The sequence below is a fragment of the Manis pentadactyla genome, chromosome 3 (genome assembly GCF_030020395.1).
Source record: "Manis pentadactyla isolate mManPen7 chromosome 3, mManPen7.hap1, whole genome shotgun sequence".
NCBI lineage: Eukaryota > Metazoa > Chordata > Mammalia > Pholidota > Manidae > Manis > Manis pentadactyla.
In genome coordinates, this window is record NC_080021.1 from 195,351,609 (window position 1) to 195,372,408 (window position 20,800).

The 20,800-nt window shown below is 37.4% G+C and overlaps 1 protein-coding gene across 4 annotated transcripts in view; it reads left to right on the forward strand.

Annotated features, from left to right (window-relative positions):
* The window catches only part of SLC44A1 (solute carrier family 44 member 1), a 178,020-nt gene that overhangs the window by 73,229 nt on the left and 83,991 nt on the right, over positions 1-20,800 (forward strand). For all 4 annotated transcript variants that reach the window (XM_036903292.2, XM_036903291.2, XM_036903289.2 and 1 more), the window contains exon 4: positions 13,215-13,351. In XM_036903292.2, coding sequence (XP_036759187.2) covers positions 13,215-13,351 — 137 coding nt within the window. The remainder of the gene's footprint in view (positions 1-13,214; positions 13,352-20,800) is intronic.

The window sequence follows — 20,800 nt, forward strand, 5'->3', positions numbered from 1 at the left end:
AAGTAGTCTTAATATAACAAAGATAACAATACTAACAAAGTTAATTTATAGATTTAATACAGTAGTAGTTAAGATCCCCATAGGATACTGAATTGAGCTTGACTGATAGTGTAAATCACAGAGTAAAGGAGCAGGCAGGAACTTCAAGGGAGGAGCATTAAAAAAAATTATTCCTGTTAACAAAATAATTTGAGAGGATTAGAATTAGGTGCGTATGTTGTAAGACAATTAAATTGAGGTAAAAGATCAGTAACCACACCATGACTGAGAAGAGATTAGACCAGGAATCTAGGCTAAGCATAGTTACTGAAGTTGAACACCAGATTAACTGTCAAATTGCTGGCTTTGAAGGTGGAAAAGGAAATTTGTGGGTTTCACCAGAGGCTGCAAACCCAAAGGCTGCTAGTCAGACACTATAAATCACTTACATGGCCTGGGAATAAGATAACAGGGAACATTGGACATTTTGAACTTGATTTGTGTGTGCCCCGTAAAGGACAAAGCTACTACTCAGTTGCAGCCAATTTTTGGAATGCCGGTAGATGGGCCCAGTGATGCTAATTTTTCAAGAGAAGCCAGAAATCTATTGGTGAGAGAGTAAGGGGGCACACATGACCTATTCTCATAGACGGTTCAAGCTTCTATAACAAAATATCACAGACTAGGTAGGTTTTAACCAATTTATTTCTCTTAGTTCTAAGGCTGGAAGTCCCAGATCAAGGCACCAGCATGATCCCATTATCAGAAGGGTCCACTTTCTGGTTCATAGGAGGCACCCTGTCACTGTACTCCCACGTGGTGGAAGAGGATAGAGATCTCTTTGGAATCTCTTTTTTTAAGCCACTAATCCCATTCATGAGGGTGCCACCGTCATGGCCTAATCACCCCCTAAAGTCCCCTAATACCATCACTTTTGGAAGTTAGGATTCAACATGTGAATTTTGGGGGGACAGAGTCAGACTATAGCTCCTCTTGATCCTCTGAGTTCTAAATGTGGGCAATTAGTTCTAAATATTGGCCAAACAAAACATGTGAGGGGAGGGGTTAGTCATTGTCTGAATGAGGGTTATGTATTTATAGTTATCATTGTTTAATGATTGCGTAGCTTTGAGTAGAACAAAAGGAGTTTTGCATTCAAGACCAAAAGCTATTCTAAAAGTACATTAACAAGACTACCTGAATGTAGGTTAATAACAATCATAGAAACAAAACAGAAATATCAGAAATAAGCTGGTGGTAATTTAATATATGAAATCAAGTAATATAAAAAGTAAAAGCAGTTGCTATTTAACAAAAGATGTTGTTGAATAATAATATAAAGAAAAATTCACTTAAATGTATTTTAATCTTATACCTGTGCAAAACAAATTCCAGATGAGTTAAATGTTTTTAAGCAAGTGTTATTTTGTTGTGGAGAGGAGATCATTTATACATTGTTTAAGAAATAAAGAAGTAAAGTGGTACCAAGCTGGACATGTTTGATTATCAAAAAGTTTGGTTCTCTGATATAAACATAAAAGCACTGCATTGAGAACAGTATTTGTAGTTTGTACTATATGATTATTCAGTATATTGGGTATATTTCCCTAAGGATAGATTCAATAGACAGACAACCAAGGATGTTTACACTGAAGAAAATAACATTAATGTGTTTGGCCTAAAGATCTTTGTAAAGTGAAGATGATAGTATCTACTTGCTAGGGAATTTGGAGGAATAAATATGATAAATGATGTATGCTCCTTAGCACAGTACCTGGAATCATAAGTGTTAACTTGTATTTATTATAATCATCTTCATTATTATCATCTTCCAAAACAAGTTTCAAAGTTACTTACCATAGCTTCTTCCCTTTTTAACCCAGATGGAGAAACACAGCTATTTTAACCAAGTTTACATTTGTGTAGTTTCCAGGGCACTTTCTCATATTCTGTCTCAATGATTCTTACTAGCCCTGGGAACACTTTAAATTTCTTCTCAGTGTGGGCTTTCAGGATTCACTTCTACATAGTCACAGGTTGGTCTGTGTCATCACCCTTAAGTGCTTCACCTATAACATCAATTCAGACTAACTCCAGAATTCCTTGTTCTGACCACAACCTTCACTCCTTCCAGTTTGCATGTTCTCCTTTGCGCCCTGGAGCCATTCTTTGACTGCTCGTCCTTTGACCTCTGTACTTACTCCTAAATGCTCTTCTTTCTCTACTTTTATCCTTATTTTCTCTTGTAATAGACTTTTTTCATAATGTGTGGCAGTATCTAGTGTCTGTCTCTGCCTTACTCTGTCTTTCTTAAAAATTAAGAAGAAATCTGTGTTGGGCAAAGGATTTGCATGGATATTTCTCCAAAGAGGAGAGATGAATGGCCAATAAGCACATTGAAAGATGCTCAACATGGAAATGCAGATCAAAACCACAATGAGTTACCACTACACATCCACAACAGTAGACATTAGTGTTGGCAAGGACGTGGAGAAATTGGATCCCGCATACATTGCTGGTGGGAACATAAAATGGTGCACCCACTCTGGACAGCAGTCTGGCAGTTTCTGAAAACATGAAACAGAGTTACCATATAACCCAGCAGCGCCACTCCTTATTATCTACCCCAGAAAAACAGAAACATATGTCCATAGAAAGACTGTATATAGTAGTTCTTAGCAGCATTATTCAGATTTCCTCTCTTCTGGACACCTAACCTGACTCTCCATTTGTAAGGCCCTTTTGATGCATCTCTGCTATGCTCTTTTCTCTGCTGTAGCATTTACACACAGGGTTGTAATTACCTCCTACACTGGACTATAAATGCTGGGAAGGGATATACTTGTTTGTGTTGGTCTCATTTATCATTGTATTGCTAGTTCTTGTTTAGCTCTGCACCTTGCAGAGGTGTTCAGTAAATTTCTGTTGAATGAATGAGAGTATTTCCTTCTACCTAAAATATCTTTTTCCTTACCTTCCCTCTACCTCTGCTCTACTAGGAAAAATCTTATATGATTAAAACCCATTTATTATCTCAACAAATAAGTAAGGAACTCCTTCCTCATTCCAGGCACTTTTTAGGCACTGAGGATAGAGTGATGAATTAGACAGCAAATATCCTGCCTTCTGGGAGCTGATATTCTACCAGTGGAGAGAGATAATAAACAGATGAACAAGTTAAATATACAGTGTGTTGATGAGTGTAAATGCTGAGAGAAACAAAGGAGGAAAGATGGTTAAGGCACATCAGAGTAGAGAGATGACATTTTAGATTAGGGTGGGCAGGGAAGGCTTCATTTAGGTGACTTTTGAGTGAAGGCTGGAAGCAAGTGAGGCAGATAATAATGGCAGTCCTGCTCTCTGCAAAAAGAACACTCCAGGCTGATAGAAGTACAGGGGCCCAAGGAGAGAGCGCCCCAGAATGAGGAACAGAAAAGAGACCAGTGGAATGTGAAGCCAGAGGGATAAATGTCCCCTGAGTTTTGCTCTCCTAATCCAATCCCTGGGTTTCTCCACAGTTGGAAGTTGTTTTCAGTTCTTAGCACTGTGAGTTTACCAGAAAGGATTATAAAAGTTTCTCTTCTTAGCAGTTGCCTGTGAATCAAGGGCTTCAGAAGTTGCTGGTGTAGAAGGCTGATGGTCAGAGTTCAGTCACCTCTTTGGAGGTTGGGAAGGTGCATGCTTATGTATTTCTCTAGCACATGCCACTGCTTTCTCAGGACGTTTTTGCCTCTTGTTCTTGGGGACTAGGGAGGCAATTGGAAAGGGGGACATCACTGCCATCAGCCTCATGCATTGGGTTTTCCACAGTTCACCTCAGTTTTTTTCTTCTGTTCTCTAGTTTGTGTCCATGTAGTCTTGGCAGCATTATAAACATTGTACAGTTCTCTAAGCCACTATCTCGAGTTAGAATTTGAAGACAGTCAGTGCTGTTAACTTATTTCTCTCTGTCCCCTTAGCTTTGTTTCAGAATGTTGAAGGTCAGCAGAGTTTAAGGTAATGATGTATTTCTGTTAGTTGTGTGGGGTTAGTTTGGGGTTTTGTAGTGTGCTGGCCTCATAACCCTATCTTACATAAGACAGCCCATCACCAGGCAGTTGGATCCCACCCCGGTGGGATGACTGGACTTGCCTTGCTGGCATCCCACACAGGAAGGAGGAGGCCTCCTCTGGGCAGAATTCCACTGTGGGGAGAGTACAGATCCAGGGCTCTCTGCAGTCTATATTTAGCAATAGCAGAAACCTCCACCAGGCAGTGATGTTTTTCCTTTTGGTGTGGTTCACTAATGGCAGCATACTCTGTGGAAAAGACCCATAAATTGTAAATTGATACAAGGTAATAATTGGAAAAATGATCAGACTCCATTTTTATTCCCCTCTGGGGCTAACACATGTCAGGAATCACTAAAGCAGAGGGTGACAGAGGGATTTTTCAGCCAGCTTTCCAGCTTTGTCCTTCAGTGCTTCCATCCTGATTAGAGAGGAGAGAAGCCAAATTCGGCAAGAGGCGGCCAGCAGACCTAGTATCTGTTTGCCACCTTTTGCTCCAAAAAGCCTTGCTGCAGAGAGTTGCCATGGCAGCAGAACGCAGCTTAATGGCAAAGGCTCATTTCTGGAGCAGTGCCGCTGGTACCCCAGCCTTCCCCTCTCTGGCCTTCAACCTGAGGGGCTGGTTATACCAGGGCATCACCATGCTGTGGCCATTTGGAAGCACACGGCCTAATGGAGCACAGCTGTAAGATCCTCCAGGTTCTGGGGATGGCTATTTTCTGTGTCCCCTGTTTCTCCTTGGCTTTAGTCCGTTGATGTCCCATCCTCTAGTCCACCTTACCAAATTATCTGCAGTCCCTTAAGTATGCTCTTTCCTGCATCTGTCCTTTTATACATGCAGTTTCCGCTCACGAGAATGCTCCCTTCCCTATCTGTCTGGAAAATTCCTACTCATTTTGAAAATGTGGTTTAGATACTGCCTCCTGCTCTATAATGCTTCCTCTAACTCCTTATCCTCTATGCAGAATTACACATTTCCTCTGCCATCTCAACACCTTGCCATAGATCACATGATTTTGAAATGAGTCTTTGTATTTTTTTCTCCTCTTCTCTAGACTCTTAAGTTATTTGCCTTCAAGAACTGTTTTATGAATTTCATATTCCCAGGCCTAACCCAGGAGTGGGCACATAATAAACCCTTAGTAAATTTTGTTGAATGATTGGTTTCCATATCACCTATTTAATCCTTATGGGAGTGTTGCATACCAGGGAGAGGACAGCATTACATTATGTCCAGGAAGGGCTTCGTCTGCTCTGGAGTTCCAGAGGTTTGCCCCTACTTAATCAGCTGACTTGATTTGTCTATAATTCTTTCTCCATTACCTTTATTCTCACCTTCCAGTTTGAATTGGAGTGGCAGGAGTGGAAAGAGCAGCACTTGGGAGTCAGTCTCCCCAGGGCTGATGGCCTTTAGGAGTCACCCAACTTCTAAGTCTTAGCTCCCTCTTGTTGAATTAGGATGTGTGGTTACAGCACCTGTGATGCTTTGTGGCCCAAAGTAAATTCCTGGTAGATCTTACTTTCTTACCCTGCCCCATCATCCGTGAAGAAAGTGAAGGCAAATAGCAGTTCAGTCTAGCTTTGAGCTATCCCTGGCATCTTTTTCTGCATCAGGTCACTCAGTGTTCATCTTTTTGCTCTGAACAAAGCCTTAAAAGTCACCTCTTCTGTGCCTCTTGTCGCTTTTCCTGAGCTGCTGGCTCTGGGGCTTGTCCTCTGCCTCATTGTCCCGATTTCATCTTTGGTGCATCTGTCCCCTTGAGTTTACTGTGTAGATAGACATTTTATGTAGAACTCTCTGCTTTCTTGCCTTTTCATGGATAACTTATTCTTGTATTTCAAAAATTTCAATTTAAAATGAATTTTTATTTTTCTTGCCTTCAGTAATTCCCAGAAACCATCTCAACTGTAATATATATCTACATGCCTTACCTGTTGCCCTTTATAGTATTTGCTTTGCAGGTTGGTCTCAGTATTTTTCTCCATTCCCCTAACTTTTATTTTTTATTTTTTTATTTTTTTATTTTGGTATCATTAATCTACAATTACATGAAGAACATTATGTTTACTAGGCTCCTCCCTTCACCAAGTCCCCCCTCACATACCCCTTCACAGTCACTGTCCATCTGCGTAGTAAGATGCTGTAAAATCACTACTTGTCTTCTCTGTGTTGCATAGCCCTCCCCGTGCCCCCCATGCACTATACATGATCATTGTAATGCCCTCTTTCTTTATCCCCGCCCTTATCCCTCCCTTCCCACCCATCCTCCCCAGTCCCTTTCCCTTTGGTAACTGTTAGTCCATTCTTGGTTTCTGTGATTCTGTTGCTGTTTTGTTCCTTCAGTTTTCCTTTGTTCTTATACTCCACATATGAGTGAAATCATTTGGTACTTGTCTTTCTACGCCTGGCTTATTTCACTGAGCATAATACCCTCTAGCTCCATCCATGTTGTTGCGAATGGTAGGATCTGTTTTTGTCTTATGGCTGCGTAATATTCCTTTGTGTATATGTACCACATCTTCTTTATCCATTCATCTACTGATGGACATTTAGGTTGCTTCCATATCTTGGCTATTGTAAACAGTGCAGCAATAAACATAGGGATGCATCTGTCTTTTTCAAACTGGAGTGCTGCATTCTTAGGGTAAATTCCTAGAAGTGGAATTCCTGGGTCAAATGGTATTTCTATTTTGAGCATTCTGAGGAACCTCCATACTGCTTTCCACAGTGGTTGAACTAATTTACATTCCCACCAGCAGTGAAGGAGGGTTCCCCTTTCTCCACAACCTCGCCAACATTTGTTGTTGTTTGTCTTTTCGATGATGGCGATCCTTACTGGTGTGAGGTGATATCTCATTGTGGTTTTAATTTGCATTTCTCTGATGATTAGCCATGTGGAGCATCTTTTCATGTGCCTGTTGGCCATCTGGATTTCTTCTTTAGAGAACTGTCTATTCAGCTCCTCTGCCCATTTTTTAATTGGATTATTTGCTTTTTGTTTGTTGAGGTGTGTGAGCTCTTTATATATTTTGGATGTCAATCCTTTATCCAATCTGTCATTTATGAATATATTCTCCCATACTGTAGGATGTCTTTTTGTTCTATTGATGGTGTCCTTTGCTGTACAGAAGCTTTTTAGCTTGATATAGTCCCACGTGTTCATTTTTGCCTTTGTTTCCCTTGCCTGGGGAGATATGTTCATTGTTCATGAAGAAGTCACTCATGTTTATGTCCAAGAGATTTTTGCCTATGTTTTTTTCTAAGAGTTTTATGGTTTCATGACTTACATTCAGGTCTTTAATCCATTTCAAATTTACTTTTGTGTATGGGGTTAGACAGTGATCCAGTTTCATTCTCTTACATGTAGCTGTCCAGTTTTGCCAGTACCATCTGTTGAAGAGACTGTCGTTTCCCCATTGTATGTCCATGGCTCCTTTATCGTATATTAATTGGCCATATATGTTTGGGTTAATATCTGGAGTCTCTATTCTGTTCCACTGGTCTATGGATCTGTTCTTGTGCCAGTACCAAATTGTCTTGATTACTTTGGCTTTGTAGTAGAGCTTGAAGTTGGGGAGCGAGATCCCCCCCAATTTATTCTTCCTTCTCAGGATTGCTTTGGCTATTCGGGGTCTTTGGTAGTTCCATATGAATTTTTGAATTATTTGTTCCAGTTCATTGAAGAATGTTGCTGGTAGTTTCATAGGGATTGCATCAAATCTGTATATTGCTTTGGGCAGGATGGCCATTTTGACGATATTAATTCTTCCTAGCCACGAGCATGGGATAAGTTTCCATCTGTTAGTGTCCTCTTTAATTTCTCTTAAGAGTGACTTGTAGTTTTCAGAGTATAAGTCTTTCACTTCTTTGGTTAGGTTTATTCCTAGGTATTTTATTTTTTTTGATGCAATTGTGAATGGAGTTGTTTTCCTGATTTCTCTTTCTGTTGGTTCATTGTTAGTATATAGGAAAGCCACAGATTTCTGTGTGTTGATTTTGTATCCTGCAACTTTGCTGTATTCTGATATCAGTTCTAGTAGTTTTGGGGTGGAGTCTTTAGGGTTTTTTATGTACAGTATCATGTCATCTGCAAATAGTGACAGTTTAACTTCTTCTTTACCAATCTGGATTCCTTGTATTTCTTTGTTTTGTCTGATTGCCGTGGCTAGGACCTCCAGTACTATGTTGAATAACAGTGGGGAGAGTGGGCATCCCTGTCTTGTTCCTCCATTCCCCTAACTTTTAAGTTCAAAGTTCACTGGGCTGTTTTGCAACTCTCCTTGCAAATGTGTCCTTCTCGTTATCATGTGATCATGCTGTGTGCGTGTTGTCTGTGGCAATGCCTGCAAGTGTCTAGGCTGTTTAGTTTGTGGAGTGATTTTCTCTTGTTGTTTCTTTTCCTTCTTCATTCCCACTTTTGATATTTTATTCATCCTAGGTCCTTAAGGAATGTAAAACTTAAACAGAGCTGCTTTCACTGAGGGTGGCAGTGAAAATTGGCTTTTTATTTAGGTTTATGGATAATCAATGACAGTGGTTCTCCACCCTGAAAGGATGGGTCATAGGGGCCAACGTGCATAATCAGTTGCCTAAAATGCTTTCTCAAAATTCAGTTGCCACATCCCTTTCCAACTGTTTGCTTAATGTTGGAGTGAAAGTAGTCTGAGTGTTTTAAGATACAGTTCCAGATAGACAACTGTTTTATAGCCTCTGATATGGTGTCTCTCACCTTCTGAGTTGAAAAACACTCATCTGTAGATTTGTTAGTTATACCAATCTGGTCTGCCAATGCCATGCTTACTTTTTTTCTATTAAAGTAGCATTGATATACAATATTATGAAGGTTTCACATGAACAACATTGTGGTTTCAACATTCACCCATCTTATCAAAGTCCTCACCGCCCTCCACCCCCATTGCAGTCACTATCTGTCAGCATCCTAAGATGCTGTCTTCTTTGTGCTATACTGCCTTCCCTGTGATCTACCTATATTGTCATTGCTATTTATAGTGCCCCTTAATTCCCTTCTCCCTCCTTCCCCAACCCTTTCCCTTTAGTAACTGGTAGTCCCTTCTCAGAGTCTGTGTCTGCTGCTTCAGTTTTGTTTTGTTTTTATATTCCACAAATGAGTGAAGTTATTTGGTATTTGTATTTCTCCGCCTGTCTTGTTTCACTGAGCATAATACCCTCTAGATCCATCCATGTTGTTGCAAATGGTAGGATTTGTTTTCTTCTTATGGCTGAATAATATTCCATTGTATGTAAGTACTGCATATTCTTTATCCATTCATCTACTGATGAACACGTAGTTTGCTTCCGTATCTTGGCTATTGTAAATAGTGCAGCAATAAATATAGGGGTGCATAAGTCTTTTTGAACAGGGGCCTTGTTTTCTTTAGGTAAATTCCTAGGAGTGGAATTCCTGGGTCAAATGGTATTTCTATTTTTAGTGTTTTGAGGAACCTCCATATTGCTTTCCACAATGGTTGAACTAAGTTACATTCCCACCAGCAGTGTAGGAGGGTTCCCCTTTCTCTGCATCCTCGCCAGCTTTTGTTGTTTCTTGTCTTTGTGATGTTGGCCATCCTAACTGGTGTGAGGTGATATCTCACTGTGATTTTAATTTCCATTTCCCTGATGATTAGCGATGTTCGGTGCTATGCTTATTTGAGAGTTGGTCATTTGTTTCATTTCAAAAAAATGAAACTGACACATATAGTTCATTTTGTTTGAAGTAAAAACTGAAGCTAAGGATTTATTTATCTGGCTAAGGGCATTTTTAAATCAAAAGGCAAGAAAGGTGCAGGGTTTTTTCTTTTTTTAAAATGTATCTACTTTTATTAGAATATAGTTGATATACAGTATTATATTGGTTTCAGATGTACAACACAGTGACTCGATAATTATATACATTACTAAATACCACAGTAAGTGTATTTACCCCCTGCTACCATACTGAGATAATATAGTATTATTGATTCTATTCTCTATGTCATAAGAAAGTGCAGTTTAATCATAAATTTGTGTATTTGACACAGGTACTTTTCATACTCTGTAAATATTCAGTTAAGTACCAATTAGTTAAAATGTAATTACCTATAAACATGTTGCCATGGATTGGATGAACTTCACAATGCTGGAAACAGTATTAGAAGTTAATAAAGAAGAGTTAAAATTATTTGTAGGAAATATTTTGAGAATAGAGAATATTGGAAGGAATGAAATTCAGAATTAGGGAAACTAGGTTTGAATTCATGTTTTGGCATCTAGTAGCTCTTTTAGCATCTCAGTTTTGTCCTCTGTGGAATGGTGATAGCCTCTTTTTCATAAAGTTATTGTGAAGGCCGAGTAAAATCACGAATGTGACAGTTCCCAGCACCCAGACATCCAGTGTTAACAGAATCTAAATCTAAGGCCTATAACTTATTTTAAACATGTGTGCATGTGCACACATTTGTTGTGTTCATGTGTATTTGAATATGTGAAATGCATAGAGAATTAAGTTTACTATTTTCTTGGACTTGGAGTTGGGTGACTGTTCTGAGTGTAATTGTACGTATGTATGTGAATGTGAATCCTCATTTCTTGAGGATGTTCAAAATTATTTTTTTAGTTTTGTTGAAGTGGGTTCTTCCCAACCTGTATAGGCTAAAAAATGTGCAATGTCAATTTTACAGTGTTACAATCATTGTAGAATTCTTCTCTCCCTCTTGTACTGTTCTCCTTGTGCTTCTTTCACTCTGGAGGCCTACTTAATTCTTATCAAGGCTCATCACCTAATAGTCATGAATACTCCTACAAAGATTTTTCTTCCAAATGAAAGTTAAATATTAATATGGTAGTCCTATTGTATGACCATATCAGAAAATGTTGAATTTCATGCCTTACTATCAAATGTAAAATTTGTGAAAGGCAAGTGGTTTTCTTAATGATATGAATCACCACATATATACTCCATGTCAGGTTCCTTAGTACATTGTCAATAACATTACAACAAACTATAGAACAGGCTGCATGCAGTTTTACAGATAAGGAAACCAAGGCTCAGAAGAATAAATATATTCCCCAAGGTCAGAAAACTATTAAGAAAAAGAACCAGAAAGCAAGATCAGGTTGGTCTGACCCAGTGTATGGTATAAAGCTGCTGCCCAGTCAGAGGGTAAGTTAAGGGAGTATGCTATAAGGTATAAAAGTTGGAAATATAGTGAGAGCACTTTTGGCCTTGGAGAAGGCAGAGCCTGCAGGACAGTCAGACAAGGCATCTGTTCTTAGGAGGCTGTAAAAGGCAGCCTTTCTCTTCAATCTCCCCAAGATTGTTTTTCTGCTATCATGTGATTTCTTTAGATATTTCTCAAGGCATTGCCTATTACTTAGCACTGTGCATTTAACTTCTCTTCCACACTCCAGTTTCTCTACCCACGTACTCACCCACCCCCAACAGGATTGTTGTAAGAATAAATGAGTTAATATATGTAAATGTTTACTACAACATCTAGTACATAGTTATGTATTCAATAAATGTTGGCTACCATTATTTTTTTTCTTAATAGTATTATTGTTAGTGGTGGTGGTGATGGTGGTAAATGATTCAAAGGTGTTATGACACCTTCCTCAAGGAGCTGAGTGTTCCCTGCCCAGGGGCTGGCTTTATGCAGTAAGTTGCATGGGGTGTCAGGCACGGGCATGCTGAGTCAGATGCACAAGGCAGATGGAGGGGCAGTTAGTATGTAAGTGCTTGTTTCTACACGAAGGTTGCCAGGAAGTTTTCCTCTATGCCCTAGTTCCTTGTCATCAGCCATAGAAGCAGTCTTTGAATCCCACTCCAAAGCACATCTTTCTGCCTGGCTTCTTTTCTTTCATTTTATCTATGTAGAACAGTAATGGTGTTGGAATCACTAACAGGGTTACAGAAATTCATTTTTTTTAGTTGGTGGTTCGTAGCTTAAGCTTATGCCTGACCTTCATGCTGGGTTCCTAGCCCCTGGCTCCACTGAAGTATGCAGTGTCACTCCACCTGCAGAGGCCTGTCTTGTCTTCCCCTGCACCACACACACTTTTTTTTCTATTTAATTTTTTTTTCTGGTATCCCTTTATATTATCCATCCCAGCATGTATTAACTGTATATTTTTGCTTTTCAGTTTTCTCACCTAATTCTTATATTTGGTTATATTTCCTGATTTGAATCATATTTTGTGTAGCAACAGACTTTAACAATGTGGGAAGGCCTATTGGCAGATAACATGATTTTATAAAACTTTCCATGGACCTAGTAGAATTGAAGCCATGGCTGGAGATTCTTAAAACTCTTATCTTCCATAAAAGTATTTCTACCTGTACTCTCTCCCTTGATCTAATCTGAGTTAAGCGCGTTTGGACCTTCCTCTTTGGGCAAATGATAGTATTTGCAATTTTGTCATCTCTTCTACTTTATAACATTTAAAAAATCTGTTTTAGTGTAATTTCTAATGAATCTTCCCTTTTCTAAAATGTAAGTGTACAGGATATAAAAGGGATCATGGAGGACTTGAGGATTATTTTGTTTGTATGTGATGAACTTTGTCAATAAACAGTATTTATTGTAGTTACCTCAATTAAAATGTCATTTGAGTTCTTTCTAGAATATGAGAGTTTTAAAAAATAAAAGAAAGAAAATTAAAATCACTTTATTTAAACACCCAGAGATGACTATAGTTAAAATATTGGTGTATTTCTCTCTAGCCTCCATTCAACTTTATATATTAATTTTATAATTCATTTTTGTAATAATACATTCATTAACTAGTTTATATGTAAACTACATTTCATGTTATATAGTAGTTTTGGAATAGTCTAGTAATGGTGTGGGTACAGCTTTGACAAAAAAGAAAAAAACTAAAATTCTTTTTTTAAATGAAAATAGTTTCTGATTGTAAAATATCCATATAAAAATTTAAATATTAGAAAAGTAGATCATGACAAATGATAAGTCCTACCATCCTTCAACCCCCACTGTTAACAGCATATTTATAAGCAATTACTTTTTAAAAAATTCATCTATGTTTAGTTCTTGCAGTTTGTTCATTTTTAATTAAATTTGTGAAGGAGTATGAAATAGAAGTTCTTTGATTTAAGGCTTAGTCAACTATGCAATGAACCAGAAGGTGTGATACGAAATAATATCTCAATATTTTTCTCCATGCTTTAGGTATGTATTCTTTTTGGATCCATGCAATCTGGACTTGATAAATCGGAAGATCAAGTCTGTAGCACTGTGTGTAGCAGCATGTCCAAGACAAGAACTGAAAACCCTGAGTGATGTTCAGAAGTTTGCAGAGATGAATGGTGAGAGTTTAGACCATCCAAGTCTACCCCCGAGGCATTTACTCTCACTGTAAAATACTGTATGTTTTCATTCCAGTATAAATTTGTCCTTGTGTTAGGTAAATCATCAAGGAACCTTAAAAAGAAAAAGAGAATTGAAAGCACTTTTGGACTTCTTTGATGAAAAAGATGATAGTCATGTCAGGAGCTTATTGAAACTCCAGATTTCTAGGTCCCATTCAAGGAAATTATGACTGAATGGGTTTTTAAGCCCTGGAAATTTGTATATTTTACAAATGTCTTGGTGATTTTGATGTAGCCTGTTTGAGTACTTTGAAATTAGACTATTCTATGTAAAATTTGGGTTTTTTTCCCCCCTTCCTAAGTATTGATTAGGAGTATTTCAATTAGCATATTTTATTTTTATCTCTGGGTAACAATGTAATATATGTCTATTACAGGAAATTTGAAAAGTTCATACAAAAATAATGAAGAGGTAAAAGCCAAAATTTTACCATGTTTCAATGTGTTGGTGTGTTTTGTTTTTTTAATTTAATGTTCTAACCATTTTTCTAAGAATAAAGTTTTAGGAAGCTCTGAGGCTAAACATATGGAAATTAGCCAAGAAACAAATATAGTCAATTTCCTGAACCCTAGCTCTGTTCTCTTGGGTTTCTAATTTCAGGAGCTATCCCCAGCTCCATGTGACTTACTAAATTCTCTTCAGAGAATTTTCTTTTTAAACCTTTCTTGAAGGGCCACATACTGATAGCTCCTAAGCTTGTTTTTGGAAATTCCTTAAGGTATTGTGTTTGTATTTTGTGTGTAGGAATCCTACACACAAAATCCTCAGAGCTACCTATGTCCCACACAAATTCATATACTAGTTCTAGTTCCTTGGAACAAGGGCTGATTGAGGCATCCACTTGGTATAACCTCTAGCAGAGTGGAAACAGCCTGGGAACATAGCTGTACACTACCTTCCTGGCTGCAGTCTTTTGGATGAGGCTGGTAGCCTTCTGAGGGCAGAAGGACTCCAGCCTTCAGACTGGCAGTATTCCTGACCCACCGCTCCAAGCCCTCAGCATAAGGTAGTGGGGAAGAGCATGAGACTGATATGGCTCTGGATTCTAATTCTGCTTCTATTGCTGACTGGCTCTGTAATGAGGAAAGAAGGTGTAGCCTCTCTGAGCCTAGATTTCCTCATCTGAAAAAAAATGTGGATTAAAAATAGTGCCTCCATCCTAGGTAGTTGTGAGGATTAAATGAGGTGGTGCATGAAGAATACTTGGCACTCGGTGGGCACTGAATAAGGAGGTACCAGCTGTTCTTCAAGATCTCATTTTCTATTCCCACATGATATACTCACATGTGTTGATTTGCTGAGTCTAATATCAGAACTATCAGCCCTGTCATTATCAGGTTTCTCAGGGAGGGATGAGGTATTCTTGAGGGTGTTTTCTAAAATCTTAGACAACGTGGGCATACACGGAAGGTGGTGTCTTGGAGTAGTTAAGAGTATATGCTCTGGAGTCAGATCAGATTATCTGGGTTCAAATGCTGGCCCTGTCACTTACTACCTGTGAGACCCTGGGCAAGTTTTTTGATCTCTCCATACATGTTTTAATACATGAAAAATGTCTTGTCTTTTAATGCATGAAAAATGTTTAGAATAGTGTCTGGCTATTTTAGCAAGTTGCTAAAGAAAGTGTTGGCTGCTGCTGTTAAATTGTTACTATTGTTACTATTTCACCAATGGAATGTAATAGTCTTGTTGCCTCTAGTCTCTAGTTTTAGGCCCCTTATATACTGATGCCATATTCATATTACTAGAGCTTCATTCATGTTAATAATCCCTTACTCAGACATCACCAATAGTAAAAAAAATAAAATAAAACTCTATATGTCTTTCCTTGGTATTCAAAGTATGATCTAGTGTTGAACTGTCTTGTTCCATGTTCTTTTGAACATACTGAATATGAGTCTTAGTCCCTTGAACCCGACATGTCAACTGGAATGCCAGAAGACAGTTAGTTCTTTGTCAGCTCTATTGCCAGCTGTGACGAGCCACTGGGCAGAAATGCCCCATGCTGCCCCGCTGTTATGTTTTGTTTCCAGGGCTGTATCCTAAGCAAATATGATACTGAGTATGGCCTAGTAAGAGCTAGTTTATAAGACCCTTCTGGTGAGTTTTGTAGCTTTGTATTTCCCACAGTATTTTGCACAAAGTAGGTGTTCAAGAGTATTAATGAATAAATATTATTTCAGAAAACAGCCTTCTTAAATTAGTGCCTAGCTACAAAGGAACCCTTATGCTTTTGAGGTAGCTGTTTTCAAAATAAGTCAATAGATTAGGCATTAAAAAAAGTAATAATGGCAGCATCAAGAAGCACTTCAGTGGAGGATAAAGAAGATAATAATTTTAAAAGGCAAATAGAAAAACTATAACTTATAATGGAGAGGAAGCTTTTAGTGGAGGGATCTAACCATCTTTATCTTAACAGTGATCCTAAGTTGAAATTTCTGAATTTCTCAGAAGCATCTATATTGTCCTTTGGATTGATGATTTTAAATGGAAGCTGATAAGATTTAATTCCATCATTATTCTTGTTACTAAGAGGATTCTTTCTCTATTTTTTTGTATTATCTTTTTTTCCCCTCTTGTCTTTCTATCATTTGAGGTACAAACTGATATAGAAGGAGCAGATAATTTTTATTGTTATCATGTGTCCACATGTAATGGCTGTATTTCTGGTAGAAAATACACAGGCCTTTTGACATTAGATATTTCTCAAAAGAAAATATGAATGGCCAATAATAAGGACATGAAAAGTTTCTCAGCATAGTAATCATAAGGGAAATGCACATCACAGTGAGATACCACCTTACATCTCTTAGGATATCTACTATTCCCGCCACCTCCCCCCAAAAAAACCCACAAAACAAACAAATATTGGTGAGGACATAGAAAAATTGGAATCCCTGTGCACTGTTAGTAGGCTATGAAAAACAGTATGGAGGTTCCTCAAACAATTAAAAGTAGGGTTACCACAGAGGATTTTTAAAGCAGTGAAAGCTTTTTTTATAAAACTATAATGGTAGATACATGTCATTATACATTTGTCTATTCTTATGCAATATACAGCACCAAGAGTGAACCCTAATACAAACCATTACTTTGTGTGATTATGATGTAGGGTCACCAGTTGTATCAAATACACTACTCTCTGGTGGGAAATGTTGGTAATGGGAAAGGCTATAAGCATGCATGGCATCAGGGGCTATATGGGAAATCTTAGTACCTTTCTCTTAATTTTACTGTAAACCTGAACTGCTCTAAAAAAGTCCTTAAAAATATTGATTACCATATAATCCAGCAATCCCACTTTTAGGTATATTTCCAAAATAATGGATAACAGGATTTCAGAGAGATATTTGCACACCAATGTTCATTGCAGTATTATAATAGTCAAGAGGTGGAAGCAACTAAATGTCCATTGATGGATGCATGGATAAAGAAAATATGGTATATATGTACAATGGAATGTTAGTCGGCCTTTAAAAATAAGGAAATCCTGTCATATGCTACAACACTGATGAATCTTGAGGACATTTTGCTAGGTGAAATAAGCTAGAAACAGAAAGACAAATGCTGCATGATTCTACTTATATGAGGTACCTAAAGTAGTCACTAAGATGAAAAAATTTTCACTAAGATGAAAAAATTTTAGAGATCTATTGCACAACAATGCATATAATTAACACTGCTGTACACTTAAAAAATGTTAAGATAGTAAATTTTTCTTGAAAAGGAAGGAAATTCTGACACATGCTATAGTATGAATGAATCCTGAACACATTATGTTAAGTGAAATTTAAAAAAGGACAAATACAATATGAGGTACTTAAGAATAGTCAAAGTCATGGAGACAGAAAGTAGAATAGTAGCTGCCAGAGGCTACAGGAAAGAGGAATGGGGAGTTACTGTTATATGAGAAAAGAGTTTCAATTTTGCAGGACGGAGAGTTTTGCAAGATGGAGTGGTGATGGTTTTACAACAGTGTGAATGTATTTAATGCTGCTGAATTGTACAATTCAAAATTGTTAAGACGATACATTTTTTGGTGTGTGTATTTTGCCATAATTAAAAAGTTCATGAAAGAGAAAGATCCTGCTTGGAGTAGTAATCTTTTAAATGATAATTTTAAGTCTTCTTTTAAAATGCAAGGTAAAATTAACATATTTTTATGAGAGTGAAAAGATAATATAAATCCTTTTTAAAGAGTTTTTGCAAGAATTTTTCAAAGAATTTCCATGACAGCATTTGAAAGTACTTTTTTAGCTTTTACAGCTATCCATTCATGTGAACTATTATTACCTTTACAAATTATTTAAAATCTGTATAAGAAGAAGCTACCTTGGTTCCTGTAATAATGTTTGTAAGAAATGCACTTATCAGGCAAAAAAATATTTCTTCAACTCTTCTAGACAAGAAAGATGAGTTGTTTTCTGGGGTACTTAAGTTTGTAGAATGCCTCTGTCAAGTATGTCTGACTAGAATAGTAAGTTTGGAAGAAATAGCTGGAAATTGGTTAAATGGAGATGCTGCCATATTACAAAGAGCTTTTAGATTTAGTTCTAAATTACAGAACAGTTTAGATGAATGTAAATGTTTAAGTTCTAGTACATGAGTTGGGTGGTAGATATACAAGTGGTTCATAGTTTATATATGACACAATTATCATATGCTAGAGAATAAAACAATTTAAAATTGCCTTTTAAAAATTAAAATTGCCAAATACCACAAGGACTCAGCATTAAATGTCGTTGGTTCTTTATCATTTTCCTGCAATAGAGCATGAGTTTCTGGGGTGGGAGTGGTGGTGGGGGACGATCATGCTCTGTTCATCTCTGAATAGCAAAGCCTTAATATAAAACTCCATGTAGTAGCTATTCAATGCTTTTTGAAAGAACGATGGATGGGATTTCCCTCTTCATCTCTATTGCTACTTAATAGTTTCTCATTCTCTCAATACACTTTATCCTTTGCTCAACTCTATCTATATGAGTTGCCACCAGCAGGTAAATTTTTTAGCTTCAATCTAACCTGAATTACTATGAATCTGTTTTTATTCATCTCTAAATAATTCATTTTATTCTTTCATTTCTTTTCTATATATTCTCCAAGTGATTATTCATAACGTTTCTTCTCTTGTTCTTCGTCTTTCCTAAACTTATGCCCTACTAAGAAAATAGAAACCATCTGGTGGGAGCTGCCATCTGAGTTCTTATTTTCAGCAGAGCATGAATTTCATCTAATTTTTTCTTCCCTCCAGCTTCTGATGAACAGATTTCTTTCTTAATTTATTATCATTATTTCTAAAAACTCAAATAATGTATACATTGTAGAGGTGAAAAGAATTCCACCTCCCTCTGAAGCTAACTTAAGTTTTATGTGATATTTTCATCTCAACCCAGCCAGACCATGACAGGTGAAAAAGGAAGTGAAGACAATGCGTGCTCAGACAGTTCTTTCCTTTCCTGTCTCCCAGCTCTAGTTCTAGCCCTACCACCACCTTTGGCCCATAGTCCACCCTTCATTTTACTCCACCATCCCCATTGTTTAGTGTGGGCATAGATAAATCAGACTTAATTTATGCATTTTGTTTCAACATGTCATTTATTGGTACCTACTTTGTGCCATGCAGTGTGCCAGATGCTTTGCATGCCATTTTATTCTTTCCACTTGCAATCTAAATTCTAAACAGCAGAAATGAGAATGGACTGTGAGTAAGTTGGAGGCTAACTGCATGTTGTCAATTGGTGCTAATATTTTACATGGAATTCCTTACTACCTTTTGCATTACTCTTGTCCAACTATTTTATGATACATGTGTTGTTTGCCCTAACATAATAGTAAAATGACAGAAATCTTTTTTTTCCATTTATTTTGTGTCCCATTTGTAGTGAAAAGGCACTCCCATTTAAGAATGCTTCTTCAGTATACTGTATTTTGTATAAATTCTGGGAGCTTTATGATCTGCCATTTTGACCATGTTCATATTTGGAGTAGAGCCATATTTGGAGCTTTCTCAGCGATTGTTATTTTGCCATTTAAAACCTTGAAAGATGATGTGATCTATTCAGATAAAATTTGTGAATACTGATACACCTTTTGATTATCAATACCTAGTTGTTCAGAGTTTATATCAATAGATGATCAGTATGTTACCCTCTTTCTTACCAGTCAGTAGCAGTAACTTAAACCACAGAGTTATTATGGATTCTTTTTGTCACAGTGAATCAAAAGATTGGGCTTAATATTATTTATAAGTGAACTAAATGATCAACCCTAGCAACTGATTTAAGTTGCCACCAAGTCAGAGACCATCAAGGGAACCTTGATGATTAAAGAGGGGGAAAAATCAGTACATTTGATAATGCAATTTTAACTAATTCTTCTACTCAACAAATAATCAGCACCCTTTAAGTATGTGTCAGAGAGATAAAGACAAGGTACAGTCCCCAAGGAGCTTATATTATAGTAGACAGTCAAACTTTTCTTTGTTGTCCACAATACCGAGTAGAAATCTTTCTTACAGATGTCCAAATTTAATTCATTCAGCAAATATTTATTGTGTGCCTGGTATATGCCAATAGTAGCTGATGGATACCTCTTGTGAATTGTAAATATGTCCATACTTTTCACTGGTTCCTAGAAATTGAACTTAGAAAATTATCTTTTATTTTTCTAGCATATGAAGTATATTCTTCTCCAAATAGAAAGAAAGGGATTAAGTTCATTGTACTTCACAGAGCAATGTTATTTGTTCCTCATAATGAAAACCGTTGTGCATTGGGATACTTTCTTTTTTATTAACCACAATTTTCTAAGTCATGTTTTTTAAGGAATCTTTTTTTCTCTTGGTTAAGTCTATCCTACAAATATCACTGTGATAGCAAATCAAACAAAATTTTAAAGCAAGCAGAATTAGCCTCTAGTTTACCAACTATTTGTTCTGTATCTTTGTGTCAAATAATGTGGTGTTTTAGATCAGCGATTGAGACTGCCCCCAATCTGCCCTCTAAGCCCTGCTCTGTGCGCGCGCGCGCACACACACACACACACACACACACACACTCTCTCTCTCTCTCTCTCTCTCTCTCTCTCTCTCTTAGCAGAGTCAGGAGACATTTCTGGTTGTCACAACTGGCTGAGGGGTTAGGGGAAGCTGCTGGCATCTAGTGGATAGAGACCAGGGGTACTGCTAAATACCCTGTAATGCACAGGGCAGCCCCCTGTAACCCAGAATTGCCCAGCCCAAAATGTCATAAAACCGAGGTTGAGAAGTCCTGTTTTACATAGTATACTTCATAGTGAATGGTGAAAAGCATATAACCATTATATATAACATATAACACCAAAATGTAAGAGATTAAAAATAGGGTGTTTCATGTTTTTTTTCCAAT